Source organism: Lutra lutra, chromosome 3, assembly GCF_902655055.1.
Source record: "Lutra lutra chromosome 3, mLutLut1.2, whole genome shotgun sequence".
Classification (NCBI taxonomy): domain Eukaryota; kingdom Metazoa; phylum Chordata; class Mammalia; order Carnivora; family Mustelidae; genus Lutra; species Lutra lutra.
In genome coordinates, this window is record NC_062280.1 from 113,331,068 (window position 1) to 113,347,377 (window position 16,310).

Below are 16,310 nucleotides of genomic sequence, written 5' to 3' on the forward strand. Positions count from 1 at the left end.
TGCTTCAATATCCTTACTGGTTATGGGTCTTTTCAGGTTTTCTATTTCTTCATGGTTCAGTTTTGGTAGTTTATACATCTCTTGGAATGCATCCATTTCTTCCAGATTGTCAAATTTGCTGGCATATAGTTGCTCATAATATGTTTCTTATAATTGTTTATATTTCTTTGGTGTTGGTTGTGACCTCTCCTCTTTCATACATGATTTTATTTATTTGGGTCTTTTCTCTTTTCTTTTTGATAAGTCTGGCCAGGGGTTTATCAATCTTATTGATTCTTTCGAAGAACCAACTCCTAGTTTCGTTGATTTGTTCTACTGTTCTTTTGGTTTATTTTTCATTGATTTTTGCTCTGACCTTTATGATTTCTCTTCTCCTGCTGGGTTTAGGCTTTCTTTGCTCTTCTTTCTCCAGCTCCTCTAGGTGTAGGATTAGGTTGTGTATTTGAGACCTTTCTTGTTTCTTGAGAAAGGCTTGTTTCTCTATATATTTTCCTCTCAGGACTGCCTTTGCTGTGTCCCACAGATTTTGAACAGTTGTGCTTTCATTATCATATTTTTCCATCAATTTTTTTCAATTCTTCTTTAATTTCCTGGTTGACCCATTCATTCTTTAGTAGTATGCTCTTTAGGCTCCATATATTTGAGTTCTTTCCAACTTTCCTCTTGTGATTGAGTTCTATCTTCAGAGCATTGTGGTGTGAAAATATGCAGGGAATGATCCTAGTCTTTTGGTACTGGTTAAGACCTGATTTGTGACCCAGGATATGATCTGTTCTGGAGAATGTTCCATGTTCACAGAGAAGAATGTGTATTCTGTTGTTTTGGGATGGAATGTTCTGAATATATCTGTGATGTCCGTCTGATCCAGTGTGTCATTTAAGGCCTTTATTTCCTTGTTGATCATTTGCTTGGATGATCTGTCCATTTCAGTGAGGGGAGGGTGTTAAAGTCCCCTACTATTATTGTGTTATTGTCAATGCGTTTCTTTGATTTTGTTATTAATTGGTTTATATAGTTGGCTGCTCCCACGTTAGGGGCATAGATATTTAAAATTGTTAGGTCTTCTTGTTGGACAGACCCTTTGAGTATAATATAGTACCCTTCCTCATCTCTTATTATAGTTTTTGGCTTAAAATCTAATTTATCTGATATAAGGATTGCTACCCCAGCTTTCTTTCTTTCTTTTTTTTTTTTTAATTTATTTATTTAACAGACAGATATCACAAGTAGGCAGAGAGGCAGGCAGAGAGAGAGGAAGGGAAGCAGGCTCCCTGCTGAGCAGAGAGCCCGATGCGGGGATCGATCCCAGGACCCTGGGATCATGACCTGAGCTGAAGGCAGAGGCTTCAACCCACTGAGCCACCCAGGTGCCCCCCGAGATTTCTTTTGATGGTCATTAGCATAGTAAATTGTTTTTCACCCCCTGACTTTAAATCTGGACGTGTCTTTGGGTGTAAAATGAGTTTCTTGTAGGCAGTATATTGATTTTTTTTTTTTATCCGTTCTGATACCCTGTGTCTTTTGATTGGATCATTTAGCCCATTTACATTCAGGGGAACTATTGAGAGATATGAATTTAGTGCCATTGTATTGCCTGTAAGGTGACTGTTAACTGTATATTGTCTCTGTTCATTTCTGGTCTACTACTTTTAGGCTCTCTCTTTGCTTAAAGGACCCCTTTCAGTATTTCCTATAGGGCTGGTTTGGTGTTTACAAATTTTTTTAGTTTTTGTTTGTCTTGGAAGCTTTTCATCTCTCCTTCTATTTTCAATGATAGTCTACTGGATATAGTATTCTTGGCTGCATGATTTTCTCATTTAGTGCTCTGAGTATATCATGCCAGTTCTTTCTGGCCTGCCAGGTGTCTGTGGATAAGTCTGCTGCCAATCTAATATTTTTACCATTGTATGTAACAGACTTCTTGTCCTGGGCTGCTTTCAAGATTTTCTCTTTGTCACTAAGACTTGTAAATTTTACTGTTAGATGACGGGGTGTCACCAGCAGTCCTTTTGCCACATGTCTTTAGTTAGTTGGCTTTTCTGACTCTTGGTTACTGGTAGATTCTTCAAGAGGGGCTCATGGGAACAATATTTTCTCAGTTTTGCGTGTTTATATATGTTAGATATAAAGTCCTTGTTTTATATCTTCTTTCCTACGCTTGAAAATATTTCTTTTTCTTTTAGCATAAAGTCTTCTTGGAGAAAGTTGGATGATAATCTTGTTTTCTTTCTCTTAAAGTCTCTTGGTCCTTTTGTCTAGACCCCTGAAGGATTATTAATTTTTCTTTAACGTGGCTTACGCTATATTCTAATGAATTATGATGTTGAAAAAATTGGAGAGTGATTGTCCTGGGTCAGTATTCTCAGATACCCAATATGTACTTACTAATATAGAGTTTCAGATCATTTTTTATTTCAAGAATGGTTTCTTAAAACTTACAGTTTTTTCTAGTCCCTTGTTTTGGAATTCATATAATCTCTCCCTGCATGTTGCACTTTCTTTGCCTAGCTTCATTGTCACTTTCTCTGAATTGCTTTCTCTTTATTTCTTTTTGATTTTTAAATATTTCCTCCTTCTATCTTCTGTTTCTTTAAGTCATTACTTCTCATGTTTGTTTTTGTGCCCCTTCTAGTTTAGTCTCAATTTCTGCAATGATTTTTCTTTCTTCTTCTTCTTCTTTTTTTTTTTTTAAAGATTTTATTTATTTGACACAGAGAGAGACGGTGATAGAGGGAACACAGGCAGGGAGAGTGGGAGAGGGAGAAGCAGGCTTCCCATTGAGCAGGGAGCCTGGTGCAGGACTTGATCCCAGGACCCTGGGATCACAACCTGAACCTAAGGCAGACGCTTAATGACTAAGTCACCCAGGCATCCCTTGCAGTGATTTTTCTTTTTTAGATTCTTTTCTCTTGAGTCTTTCACCTCACTTCTTAGTTTTTCTAATTCTGCCTTAGGTTCTTTGTTATGTCTAATACAATTTTCTTAATATATTTTAACTTGTTTAAAATAGTAGTTCACATTTCCATCTGTTTTTGGTCTATGTTTTTCTGACATGGCTTTATTAGCTATGCCGTCCAATATGGTAGCCAGTAGCTATGTGTGACTGTTTAAATTTAAATAAGCTTAGATTAAATGAAGTAAAAAATTTAGCTCTTCATTTGCATCAGCCAAATTTCAAGTGTTTGATGGTTACTGGTAGTAAGTGGTTACCTCATTGGACAGTGCAGATGTAGAAGATTTCCGTTGTTGCTGAAATTTCTCTTGTACAGCCCTCATCTATAAAAATAAAGATGTTAGGGTGCCTGGGTGGCTCAGTGGATTAAAGCCTCTGCCTTCGGCTCAGGTCATGATCCCAGGGTCTTGGGATCGAGCCCCGCATCGGGCTCTCTGCTCAGCAGGGAGCCTCCTTCCTCCATCTCTTCCTGCTTCTCTGCCTACTTGTGTTCTTTGTCTGCCAAATAAATAAATAAAATCTTAAAAAAAAATAAGGATGTTATTCTATTCTGACCCCCTTCTCTTTTCTTAGCTTTGTGTAGGATTTGATGTTGAGACTTTTCTGCTCCTTTTGATGTGAAATTGGTTTTCCTTATCTTTTAAAGGTTGGCATGGCTCCCTCTTCTTTTGATTTTAGGTAGTGTTAAAAAGAAGTATGGTGGGGACGCCTGGGTAGCTCAGTTCGTTAAGTGGCTGCTTTTGGCTCAGGTCGTGATTCCAGGGTCCTGGGATCAAGTCCCACATCTGGCTCCTGTCTCAGTAGAGAGCTTGCTTCTCCCTCCCATTCTGCTGGCTGCTCTCCCTGCTTGTACTCTCCCTCTCTGTTAAATGACTAAATAAAACCTTAAAAGAAAAAAAAAGAAGTATGGTGGTTTAAAAAAATGGTGGCATGGTTTTTGGGATTTCCTTTTTTCCCCTCCTGCACTTTCATTGGACTTTCTCTTTAGTTGTCTCTATATCCCTGTGCTCTCCCAAGTTTCATTGCACCCTCAGTAGTTTCTCCTTACCGTGGGGCCCTGTCCTTGCAAGTACTACTAGCTGGTGAATTTTGAGAGTACGGAGCAGCTAAACTAACCTAAGCCTTTAACCTTTTCATGGGCCTCCTTGTGCTCACCTGGTACTAGATGGGACAAATGCATTGGCCCACCATACTTTACGGTGAAAACCTGTTGGCTCTTTGGTTTTCTTTGTCAGGATCATCAGAATCTCTGTTATTAAACATCCCTTTCCTTCCTTCTCAATGGCATCTGATACCTGCAGGTCTTATGTCATAGGGATATTTTTTCCCATTCAGTTTGTCATAACATGATCCATTTGCTATCCAGTTTTAATCCTCATGTTTTTTTTTTAAATATTTTATTTATTTATTTGAGAGAGAGAGAGAGAGAGAGACAGTGAGAGAGAGCATGAGCGAGGAGAAGGTCAGAGGGAGAAGCAGACTCCCCGTGGAGCTGGGAGCCCGATGCGGGACTCGATCCCGGGACTCCAGGATCATGACCTGAGCCGAAGGCAGTCGCTTAACCAACTGAGCCACCCAGGCGCCCTTAATCCTCATGTTTTAATGAGGGAACTTGGAAAGATTGAAAAACCATATTGCTAGTTGCCATCTATGCAGAATTTTATTACATTTTAAAAGGGTGGTAATAGGTATTTAAAAAAAAAACCTCTGATCTTTTATTGAGACAAACTGAAATATTACAAATGAGATACTATTTGGGATTTGTGTCAGAATGATCCATTGGAGTGTGGCAGGAAGGTGAATGAAATAAGATTGGCCATGAGGTGAAAATATTGAAGCTGGGTCATGGGTACATGGGACTTTATCATATTATTCTTTCTTTTCTTTGTAAGTTTTATAATAATTCACAGAAAAATGAAGAATGTAATGAAAAGTTTTCCTGTCAGTTTTTCATGGCAAGCTTTCCATTTTTCCATATCTGAATTATTTCTCTTACGTTTGTAGAAAAGGACATCTTACTATTAATGCATTACATAAATGACAGTGCACACTGCAGTACTTGTCATTATATTCTTTCTTTTCTCATCTCATTGTACTCACTCTTCTCAATGTGCCTCATTAAAGTTGCAGCTTGACTTGTCTCATTATGCGTTGGCATTTATGCATTTCACTTTAAACATAAACTCATGTCTCATTCAGCCTTTCCCTGGAATGTCTTACTATGCTCCATAGATAATTTTATCTTCCATCTATAATCCTTTTTAGGTCCAGTTACTCTTTTAGATGCCATGTCATTCTTCCTATGTCAGAGAGGGGTTTCAGGTTAATTTGCAATTATTTTATTATATGGACTTAATATACTTAATAGGGACTGTGTAAGCTTAGTTTTCTTCAAGATACATACTGTATACCCTGGACATCTTTTGTTATTTTTCTGAGATAGATCTTAAAGTTCTGTTTTGGCGATGATGGTAACACGTACGTCTTGGGGTGATATTGGGAGGAGCTAGATGAAATAATACATAAGAAACAGTGACACATAAAAACTCTGACATCCTGTCACATCATGGGGGTTCAGTAGATGTTAATTTTTGCTTTTATTGATGTGACTTCATTGCCATCTAATTACCTACTTGGAATATTCATGTCCTTACTCTTTAGTTAGAGATCATTACAAGAATGTCTTGTGTCTTAAATGGCAGATAGCAGCTGATGAGCCTCCACCAGAAGGATGTAATTCATTTTTTTCTGTGCATGGAAAGAAGACCTGTGATTTTGACACCCTTGAGACTCTTCTCCTCACAGCATCTGAAAGGTAGATTGTGTGTTTCTTCGTGTTAAATATCATGTATTGCATTATGCTTTCTTCTTTTTTTTTTTTAAGATTTTATTTATTCATTTGACAGACAGAGATCACAAGTAGGCAGAGAAGCAGGCAGAGAGAGAGGAGGAAGCAGGCTCCCTACTGAGCAGAGAGCCTGATGTGAGGTTTGATCTCAGGACCTTGGGATCACGACCTGAGCCGAAGGCAGAGGTTTTAACCCACTGAGCCACCCAAGCACCCCATTACGCTTTCTTCTATATCAAATCCATCATCGGATTTTTCTTACAGGTTTTGTAGTATGTAGGTACAGTTGCTTAGAGTATGGATTCTGGAGCCAGACTGACTAGCTGAATCCCAGCTCCATTACTTTTTTTTTTTTTTTTTAAAGATTTTATTTATTTATTTGACAGAGAGAGATCACAAGTAGATGGAGAGGCAGGCAGAGAGAGAGAGGGAAGCAGGCTTCTTGCTGAGCAGAGAGCCCGATGTGGGACTCGATCCCAGGACCCTGAGATCATGACCTGAGCCGAAGGCAGCGGCTTAACCCACTGAGCCACCCAGGCGCCCCCAGCTCCATTACTTAAAATAGTTTTGTAAACTTAGGCAAATTACTTAACCTTTCTTTCCCTGTCTCATTTTGAAATGGAGATAATAAGAGTACTAAATATTACTGTTACTCTTTAGTAATGACTGAGAGCCTTTGTCATTAGCTTAATAAAGAATACCTGTGGGAAGGGGGAAGAATACCTGTGTATTAAAGCCAGTGTCTGAAGTAATGATAGTGATGATAATGATCTCTCAGAGTACTATCAGTTTCAGAAAAAGGCTATTTAAAAAATAATTGCAAGCTTAATTTGACTATTAATTTGGTAATTAATGGGCTGGCTTGTTTACTTAATGGTAGGTTTCCTGTGGTAGACAGCTAATAACAGGTGCCTGTTGCTGTCTGGCTGTGGCAGTAACTGCATTGTACCTTCTCTCTAAGGCCATTATAAATAGGATAACAGTGATCTCTCTGTGGTGTTGCTCTGCTGTACCAGAGAGCATTTTAGGCGGGGTAGTTCTTTTTTTAGTAAGGTTATCTGCCCAGCACTTGTTCTCTGCTCACTAAATGGCATGAGAGCCTTTTACTCAGAATGACAACCAGAAAATAGGGTATGTGTTCCAGCTATCTCCAGGTTCAGAAATGGATATTTGAAAATGGCTTGTATGGTAAAGTGCTGTTCCCTTGGGGTAAACATAATTAGTGGATTAAAAAAACTTTTTCCAGGGGTGCCTAGGTGGCTCAGTGGGTTGAGCCTCTGCCTTTGGCTCAGGTCATGATCTCAGGGTCCTGGGGACGAGCCCCGCATCGGGTTCTCTGCTCTGCGGAGAGCCTGCTTCTCCCTCTCTCTCTGCCTGCCTCTCTGCCTGCTTGTGATCTCTGTCTCTCAAATAAATAAATAAAATCTTTAAAAAATTTTTTTTTTCCAAAAAAACAAAAAACAAAACAAAACAAAAAACCCTCTTTACTTAACTTGTTAAAACAATACTGTAGGCCTTCATAAAGAAAAGAGCGATGGTGTCTCCTCTTCTGAGATGGTAACTATTTTTAATTGTTTGTCATATTGTTTTAGACTTTTTTCCCTGTGGTTATAAATTTATACAGGTATGTAAGTTTATTTTTATAGGAGGTTTCTTCCCATTAGTCTATGTAGGTGTACCTCATTATTTTTATCACATGCAAGATAACTATGTAAGAATGTCCCATAGGTTTTTTTTTTGTTGTTTTTGTTTTTTGAGAGTGTGAGCAAGTTGGGAAGGACAGAGGGAGAGAGAAAACCCCCAGCAGGCTCCATGTTCAATGTGGGGCTTAATCTTATAACCCCGAGATCACAACCTGAGCAGAAACCAAGAGTTTAACACCCAACTGACCGAGCCACTGAGGCCCTCAAGATCTATTAGTATCTTGATGGCATTATTAGGGAATTTTTTTTGAGGGTGAAGTTTTAAAATTCAGGAGGAAAACTTAAATGTTAAATCATTTAGTAGGAAGATCATAGTAGTAAAAATAATAGAGGAGGGAGTTTCTGTGGTTGACAAGTTATATGCTTAAAGTCATCCTATCTTTTCACATTATTTGTACTTATGTTTCCAGGTGAAAGGATAATCTATTTAGGGGTGCCTGGGTGGCATCACTTAAGCCTCTGACTCTTGATTTAAGTTCGGGTCCTGATCTCAGGGTTCTGGGATTGAGCTCTGTGTCGGGCACTGTGCTCAGTGTGGGGTCTGCTTGAGATGCTTTCTCCCTCTCTCTCTGTCCCTCTCCCTGCTCACATTCTCTTTCTCTTTCGAAAATAGATAAAAATCTTTTTTTTTTCTTTTCTTTTTTTTTTTTTTTGGTTTTTAAAAAGGATAATTTATTTATATAGGAGAAAAACTTACTAAAGTCTTAATGTTGTGAGATGTGGATAGGTTTCCTCTTTTTGGCTTTCATCTTTCTTTAAGAATTGGTAACAATTATTAATCAAAATCTGCAGTTTTATAGTTGGTGCTTATATAATGTACTTTTATTATTTTTAGTCATGAATAAGTAAGATTCATATCTGACAGTATTCTTACTAACTGCAAACTGTTTCAGATTTTGATATTCTTTGTATTAAGATGCTTAAAATCTTTACTTAAATTATTGCTGCTATAGCTACATCATGTACTGTTTTTAATGTTTAAGAACTTTTTTTTTTTTTTAAAGATTTTATTTATTTATTTGAGAGAGACAGAGCACAAGCAGGGCAGAGGGAGAGGGAGAAGCAGACTCCCCTGCTGAGCAGGGACCCTGACACGGGGCTTGATCCCAGGACCCTGGGATCATGACCTGAGCCTAAGGCAGCTGCTTAACTGACAGAGCCACTCAGGCGCCCCATGTTTAAGAACGTTTTTAAGTTTGAAATTTTAAGGGGGGGTAAGAGGGTGGGTGAACTTGGGATGAGCACCAGTTGTTGTATGGATGTGTTGAATCACTATATTGTATACCTCAAACTAATATAACACTGTATGTTAACTAAGTGGAATTGAAATAAAAGCTGAAAAAAAAATGTAAGCTTTTAATATTTATTTTCAGGCCCAAACCTTTATTGTTCAAAGGAGATCACAGATACCCCTCATCTAATCCTGAAAGCCCAGTGGTGATTTTCTACTCTGAAATTGGTTATGAGGAATTTTATAATTTCCACCTCCAGCTTGTGTCAAAAAGCAATGCAGGCAAAATCAATTATGTATTCAGACATTATATACTTGTGAGTATTGATTTATTTTAGAATTTTTATAAATGTTAATTTGCCCAGCATGACCTTAGCACATAAGCTAACAATATCCTCCCTTTATAAAATTATTTGAACTGCTTTTCATCATATCTGTTATTTGTACACAGGAGGTATTTTGCTTGCCTTTCTGAAGAAATATAAAACAATTATGCTTAAAAAATGGCTTAAAGTTTGCATCCTACTTAAAAATGAACCGTGTAAATTATATATTCTAGATTTAATGTAATCAGGATACTGTGAAACTGATTTCTTATTTTTTTGAAACTGATTCTTGAATACTCTTCCTCTCAAACCTTTTTTTTTTTTTTGGAATGTTTTCATTTGATGGAAAAGGAAAGATTTCTAAAGAAATAAAAGGAAGCGGAATTGATTTAAAATTTTTTTCTTTTTTAAAGATTTTATTTATTTATTTGTCAGAGAGAGAGAGAGAGAAAGTGAGAGAGAAAGCACAGGCAGACAGAGTGGCAGGCAGAGGCAGAGGGAGAAGCAGGCTCCCTGCCGAGCAAGGAGCCCGATGTGGGACTCGATCCCAGGATGCTGGGATCATGACCTGAGCTGAAGGCAGCCGCTTAACCAACTGAGCCACTCAGGCGTCCCTTAAAATTGTTTTTAAAATCTTCTGTAACATTTAACATTTAAGATATATATGTAAACATATCAGCCTTTAAAGTTTCTGTGTCATAATAAGCTCAGTAAAATTGAGATAAGTCCATACATGTAAAATAAAATTTTTAAATGAAAATGTGTATGAACAGAAACAGATTTTTTTTTTTTTTAATATCCAGTTTTTGGCAACTGCTCTCCTTCCTCCTCTGCTTTCTAGGCTTTATTGCTGTTACTTAAGATTAAAATATCTAAAGCACCAACCTCATTCAGGATGGTAGTAAGCCTGTGGCGGTTGTCAGCCCAAACCCTACCTGAAGACATTTAAATTCAATTAAAAATGAACACATAACACACATGGTTCCAACAAAGTACTTTTGGCTTTGAAACCTCATCAGTTTTCAACCCTGCTGTGTGTGTAGGTTCTGGAACTTCCTTTTCTTTTTCTCCATTTCTTCACATGGTTTTGCTACTTTTGCCCTGTCAGCTGTCCCCTCATCTGGTTTTGGAATTCCCATTCCCCTACTTGTGGTAGGATACAAGGATACTTACCCTACTTGTGGTAGGATACACAATCTAAAGGAGGGTGAAATTCCCGTGGAAGTTTAAGTATATTTTGAGTGTATAATCCTAGATGGTGGCTATGTGACATTAATATCCTCATGTCTTGTACACTGTGACATGTATAAAGAATCAGATAGTAATGGTGGAATACTTACTCTGCTTGCAGAATCCCAGGAAGGAGCCTGTTTACCTCTCTGGCTATGGTGTGGAGTTGGCAATTAAGAGCACTGAGTACAAGGCCAAGGATGATACTCAGGTGAAAGGTGAATTTGTAAATTAAGACCAATGTGTTTTTTTTAAATGTGAGTGAAAGGGAATTTATTTCCTTAATGTAAAATAATAGATTTAGGAGTGTGATGAACACTATGTTTGAGTTCTGGTTCTGTTACCTCTGAGTTGAGTGATGTTAAGTGAATTCTATAGGTCCTAAATTTTTTCTTTGTAAAGTGTAGATAATGTTATATGCTTCCTAAAGTATTTGTGAGGAGAAAATAAGATGTATAAGAAGGTAGCTCAGTGTTTTTGCACAGGAAGTTCAATAATTGTAGCAGTTGTTATTGATAATATATATATATATTTCACAAATAGCCATTGATTTGTGACCCAATGTAAAAATCTTAAAACTCTCTTATACTTAATGAGCAGTTTTGTGTTTTTTATTATTTTCTGCATTTGGAATAGTTGATTTTTTTTTTTTTTTTTTGGAATATATTTCCTGTTGTGCCACTCTAGAGTTGTGATTTCATTATTTCAACCACAAGTTTTTTTTTTTTTTTAAAGATTTTATTTGAGAAAGAGAGAGAGAGAGAATATGAGCAGAGGAAGGGGCAGAGAGGAAGAAGCAGACTCCTCACCAAACAGGGAGTTAGACATGGGGCTCTATCCCAGGACCCTGGGATCATGACCTGATCCAAAGACAGATAATTGACTGAGCCACTCAGGTGCCCTGAACCACAAGTTTTATGTGTAGTGTATTTCTTCCTTTTGCACTCATTTTAAAGATAAAAATGATTGGTTTGAGTAAATGGAGGATAGTCTAGTACTTCATCATTCTGCTCTCAATAATTATATTTAGGATTATGTTGCCTAATTGCAAATTCCTTAGAATTTTGATGCTGAAAAATCCACTGTTTTTAAAGGTATTTTAAAGGTATTAATTTTGAGCTTCTTAACATACAAAATTTTCCAAAAGGTAAGGAGGAAATCCATTTTTACTTTATCCAGAACACAAGATACATTGAAAAACACATTCTGTTTGTTTGTTTGAAAAAAACCGTGTAAAATATTCATTGAGGTATTCAGTATTTTAAATGGTATTATAATTTCAGGGGTGTTTCTAATTTGCTTTACAGTATTCAAAGTTTATGAGGTTAATAACATTTTAATTTCCCTTCTAAACAGTTAGATATGTATTTGCTTGTGCTTTTTAGGAACTGAGGTAAACACCACAGTAATTGGTGAAAATGATCCCATTGATGAAGTTCAGGGATTCCTCTTTGGAAAATTAAGGTATGGCATATTATTTTGGGAATGCCTTTATTCTCTTAAAGCTCCAGGCTTCCTCCCCTTATAAGCATCATCTTTCTCATTACTGTCCGATTACACATCTCTCATTAGTACTTTATATATGTAATCTGATATGAAGCAGTTACCACTTCACTTACTGTATAGTTTATGATCTCCAGGCATCCGAAGCACATTATTATTAAATGATATTAAGGTGGCCTGCCTATGGCTTTAGTTGATCTCCTTTTCTGGGCCTTGCAGTTGATGACATAAAGTTACACGCCAGTTTTTGATTGACCTATGTTCTTGTGAACATAATTGTTTCACTCAATTTTTCCCAAGAAAATAAGAAATATTTTAAGTGAGAGAGATCCTAGCTGTTTAAGCTAAGCATAGCCTGAAACAATGCAAAAAAGGTACATACAGTTGAAATATATTAGACTTTCCTTTATGTGAAAGAGGATAAAAGATGTTTTCTTAAAAAAAATTGGTAGCCATTTTATGAAAGTATCATAGAAATTTATAGCTGAAAATTCTTCTTAGTTGTTATTTTAAATGTTGTAATTATTTCTATTATGCCTTGGTAATTGTTTACAGTCTGGAATAATTATTTCTGTTACACCTTGAAAATTGTTTAGAGCCCTGAATTCTGGTTTATCTGGCTATCTTAATTAGGATAGCTACAGTGAGGTTTTTTTGGTTTTTGTTCATTCGGGCTTTTTTTTTTTTTTTGGTAAAAGAATGGATCCTGAAGTAATATGTATAGGCCCAGTTTCATGTAGTTGAGCTTTAACATTTGGTCTGGTGAAATGATTTAATCAGACGATAGTTTAGCAGAGATGACTCAGTTCATGTTGAATTTCTGTGTACATGTTCACTTCATCCTATGCATATGCGTGTTTCTTTGTGTTTAACATCAGTTTGGGCCTCATTAGTATGCAGTCAGATTTCATTTTTATTGATTCCTGATATCCATAATCTCTTCATATTCATGTTTTTTATGTTTGCTTTTTGGATAGCATTATGATCATATGTATTTAGAGCACAAAGTTGGTATGTAGAGTATTGAAGACATTTTCTTTTCTTTTTTTTTTTTTTAAAGATTTTATTTATTTATTTGACGGAGAGAGATCACAAGTAGACGGAGAGGCAGGCAGAGAGAGAGAGAGAGAGGGAAGCAGGCTCCCTGCTGAGCAGAGAGCCCCATGCGGGCCTCGATCCCAGGACCCTGAGATCATGACCTGAGCCGAAGGCAGCGGCTTAACCCACTGAGCCACCCAGGCGCCCTTGAAGACATTTTCTTTTGTGACCATTTAGAATAGTTATTTAGCTATCTAAAGTAATGGGACCATTTTCTGATATTTTTAACATGAAGAGTTTGTAGTAACTGATTGGAAATGGATTGGTTGGAAGGTGAAGAATCTGAGTAAATATTTTACTTTCTGTAGGTGGCATTTAAGAAATATTGAGTTTCTGGCATTTAGAGGAACAGAATTACTCTACCAGCCATCTGTTGTCTGATCTAAATGATAATATCCATGTCTTCTGTTTTACTAGTTTTAAATAGAATGTACTATATTTCAAGATAAAACTGATGGAAACCCAATAATCTTGGTTAGCTTAAGTTGTATTATTCATGTGATTAGAGGATTTATGAGCATGTAGCTGAAAGAAATCCATTTTGGGACTGACAGTGATATATTTCCAGTTTTATTTTGAGAAGCTAGAAAGATCAGTAAAGTATGGAAAATAATAGAACATACCCATGTACTTAACACCCAGAATTGATGGTTTTAATCATATTTTCTTTTCGGTTCCAAAGAACTATTTATCAAGATTTTTTCCAACATACACCTTCTTTTACTTTCTACAGGTATAGTTGGGGTCCCCTTTGTCCCCACTCTCAGTCCTAATCCCCATCCCCAACACAGAGAATCACTGTTGTAGTGATTCATTTTTTTTAATCTGTAAATTTTGTGGTTTTTAAAATTGTAATTTTCTGTTAGCTTTCTTTTTTTCTTACGATTTTATTTATTTGAGAGAGAGAACATGAGTAGGGCGAGGAGCAGAGGGAGTAGACTTCCCATTGTGCAGGGAGCCCGATGTAGAGCTCAGATCCAGGGCTCGATCCCAGGATCCTGAGATCATGACCTGAACTGAATGCAGACACTTAAGTGACTGAGCCACCCAGGTGCCCCTATATTAGCTTATTTTTAAGAAAAATAATTGTGCTTTAAATTTTTCCTATATTGTAGGAATTTTCTTATTGCTAAGGTGAAAAATTGGAGCCAACAGCTAATTGTGCTTTGAGAAAGGGAAGGGACATTAATAAGACTGATTTTATGTTTCAGAGACCTGCACCCTGACCTGAAGGGGCAGTTGAAAGAACTCAGAAAACATCTTATAGAAAGCACCAATGAAATGGCGCCTTTAAAAGTTTGGCAATTGCAAGGTAATAAACATGAAGAGGAATCACTGGCTTACTTTTTGACTACATTTTATGATATTAAAAAATGTAGAATTTGAAACTAATGTTACTTATTCACCAGATTTTGAGGGTGCCACAGATTTTCAAGATAGAGTGATTAATTATGATTAATCAGAAAAGAGAGGAAGTCCTTTGGGAGACAGATAACACTATTCAGAAGTAGATATAAAAATAAGTACCATATCTTTATCTGTGTAAACAGATTTGTATGTTTGTAATAGTACATACATGTTTGTCTTAGTCTGTATGTTTCTTTATGTATACATTTCTTGAACAGTGTATCTGTCGAATGTTAAAGACATATTAACATAGCAGGATATATTTTTGCTTTTCTGGTCCAAAGATCTAGTTATCACATTATTTTTTTTTTTAATTTTAAACATAATTTACTGAAGTCTTTTGCTATATTTTGTGGTATATTGTAAATTCAGAAAAAAGAAAAGGATTCGAGATGGATTTCTCCTGTGCTAAATGTAAATGTTTTAGTATATGCTTGTGTTCTATGCAAATATAGCAAGGAATGACAACAGTAAATATTCTGGGGACTATGAAGTGAATAAAACCTGAAATTACACCATAGGCATTCTCTGAAATGGTTGCATTCTCAAGCATTCTCAGTTACCAAGAAAATTGTGAGAAAAGAATATGTTTTTTTCTTATTTCTGTTTGCATTAGATTAATGCACTTTAAATTGTATCTGACCTTGTTGCAGATCTCAGTTTCCAGACTGCTGCCCGAATCTTGGCTGCTCCTGTTGAATTAGCTTTGGTAGTTATGAAGGATCTTAGTCAAAATTTTCCCACCAAAGCCAGGTAATAAAGAGTAAGGCTCTGACACTTTCTTCTCTTTGACATATACCTAATTATCTTCATGTTTCCATGAAAAACGAGGCAAGTAAAATATGAAAATGCTTAGAAAATTAGTGTTTTACTACCAGTACCATATTGCTAATGATGCTGTCTTTTTGGGAAGATGGCAAAGATGTTGTGTGGTTGGAGAGACCCATCTAGCTTGTGTCCTTGGCTCTGCCACTTGCTAGTTGCATGATGTTTGCAAATCAGTGACCTCTCTTTACCTTACTTCCTCAGCAGTAAAATTGAAATAATGATACCTACCTGTCAGGATTGAATGAGTTAACAAAATCTCGTGTATGCAGTTATAACTAATCTAGGGTCTGGCATGGACTATAATGTTTTTGTTCCTGAAGAATTTCATAGACATCATCTTATTCAAACGTGATGAGGAAAACGAGTTCTAGAGGCTGATTTGTTCATGATGACACAATAAGACTTTGAATGCAGCTTTTTTTGATATTGCTTTCAGTTGTATAATCGTCCTCCATATCTTCTAAATAAATGATTTTAAAAATCCAAATCTTTAGAGACTAATGACTTAAATGGTTGCTAGTGTTTTTCTCGAGTAACTGAACAAAGGTGTTTGGTTTCTGATGTGAGATATTTTATAAATAAGGTTGCTTATTAGTCTTGGAAAATATTTCTTAGACAGGACTTAAAAATCATATAATACATTCTCATTTAGTTCAGCATGCTATTGAAGATATACATTTAGGATTACCCCTCCACCAAAAGTGCTCAAATAGGATGAGCAGTCTGTCATCTTAATTTAACATTGGCCTTTAGCCTGTGCACAGTAAAGATCATATATAGGAATAGAGTTACATATATTTAACTTAAGATCCTGGGGATAACTGCATTTTAAAATGCTGTTACTACTGCTACTTTTCTGTGGTATCATATCTTGTAATAATGAAAATGTACATACACCTGTATGGAGAAATGCATTTAATTATTTGTGAAGGTGAAGGTTTTTTTCCTATTTACTTTTTTTCATGTTTTGAGCAATGTGTTATTTCATATGTAATTATAGGGAAATTAAAGACATTTATATCAAATGTTTAACTAAACACTAATAACATTTTTATTTCTTTAGAGCAATAACAAAAACAGCAGTGAATTCGGAACTTAGAACTGAAGTGGAAGAAAATCAGAAGGTATTACCCAGTGGAAAATTACTATTTTCCTTTCTGTTTTGTATTGCATCTTTAAAGAT

At 36.3% G+C, this 16,310-nt stretch overlaps 1 protein-coding gene across 2 annotated transcripts in view; it reads left to right on the forward strand.

Moving 5' to 3' along the window:
* UGGT1 (UDP-glucose glycoprotein glucosyltransferase 1) overlaps positions 1-16,310 on the forward strand; it is a 121,755-nt gene that overhangs the window by 20,677 nt on the left and 84,768 nt on the right. For both annotated transcript variants that reach the window (XM_047722755.1, XM_047722756.1), the window contains exons 5-11: positions 5,656-5,768; positions 8,878-9,052; positions 10,413-10,509; positions 11,677-11,755; positions 14,104-14,204; positions 14,953-15,052; positions 16,191-16,251. In XM_047722755.1, coding sequence (XP_047578711.1) covers positions 5,656-5,768; positions 8,878-9,052; positions 10,413-10,509; positions 11,677-11,755; positions 14,104-14,204; positions 14,953-15,052; positions 16,191-16,251 — 726 coding nt within the window. The remainder of the gene's footprint in view (positions 1-5,655; positions 5,769-8,877; positions 9,053-10,412; positions 10,510-11,676; positions 11,756-14,103; positions 14,205-14,952; positions 15,053-16,190; positions 16,252-16,310) is intronic.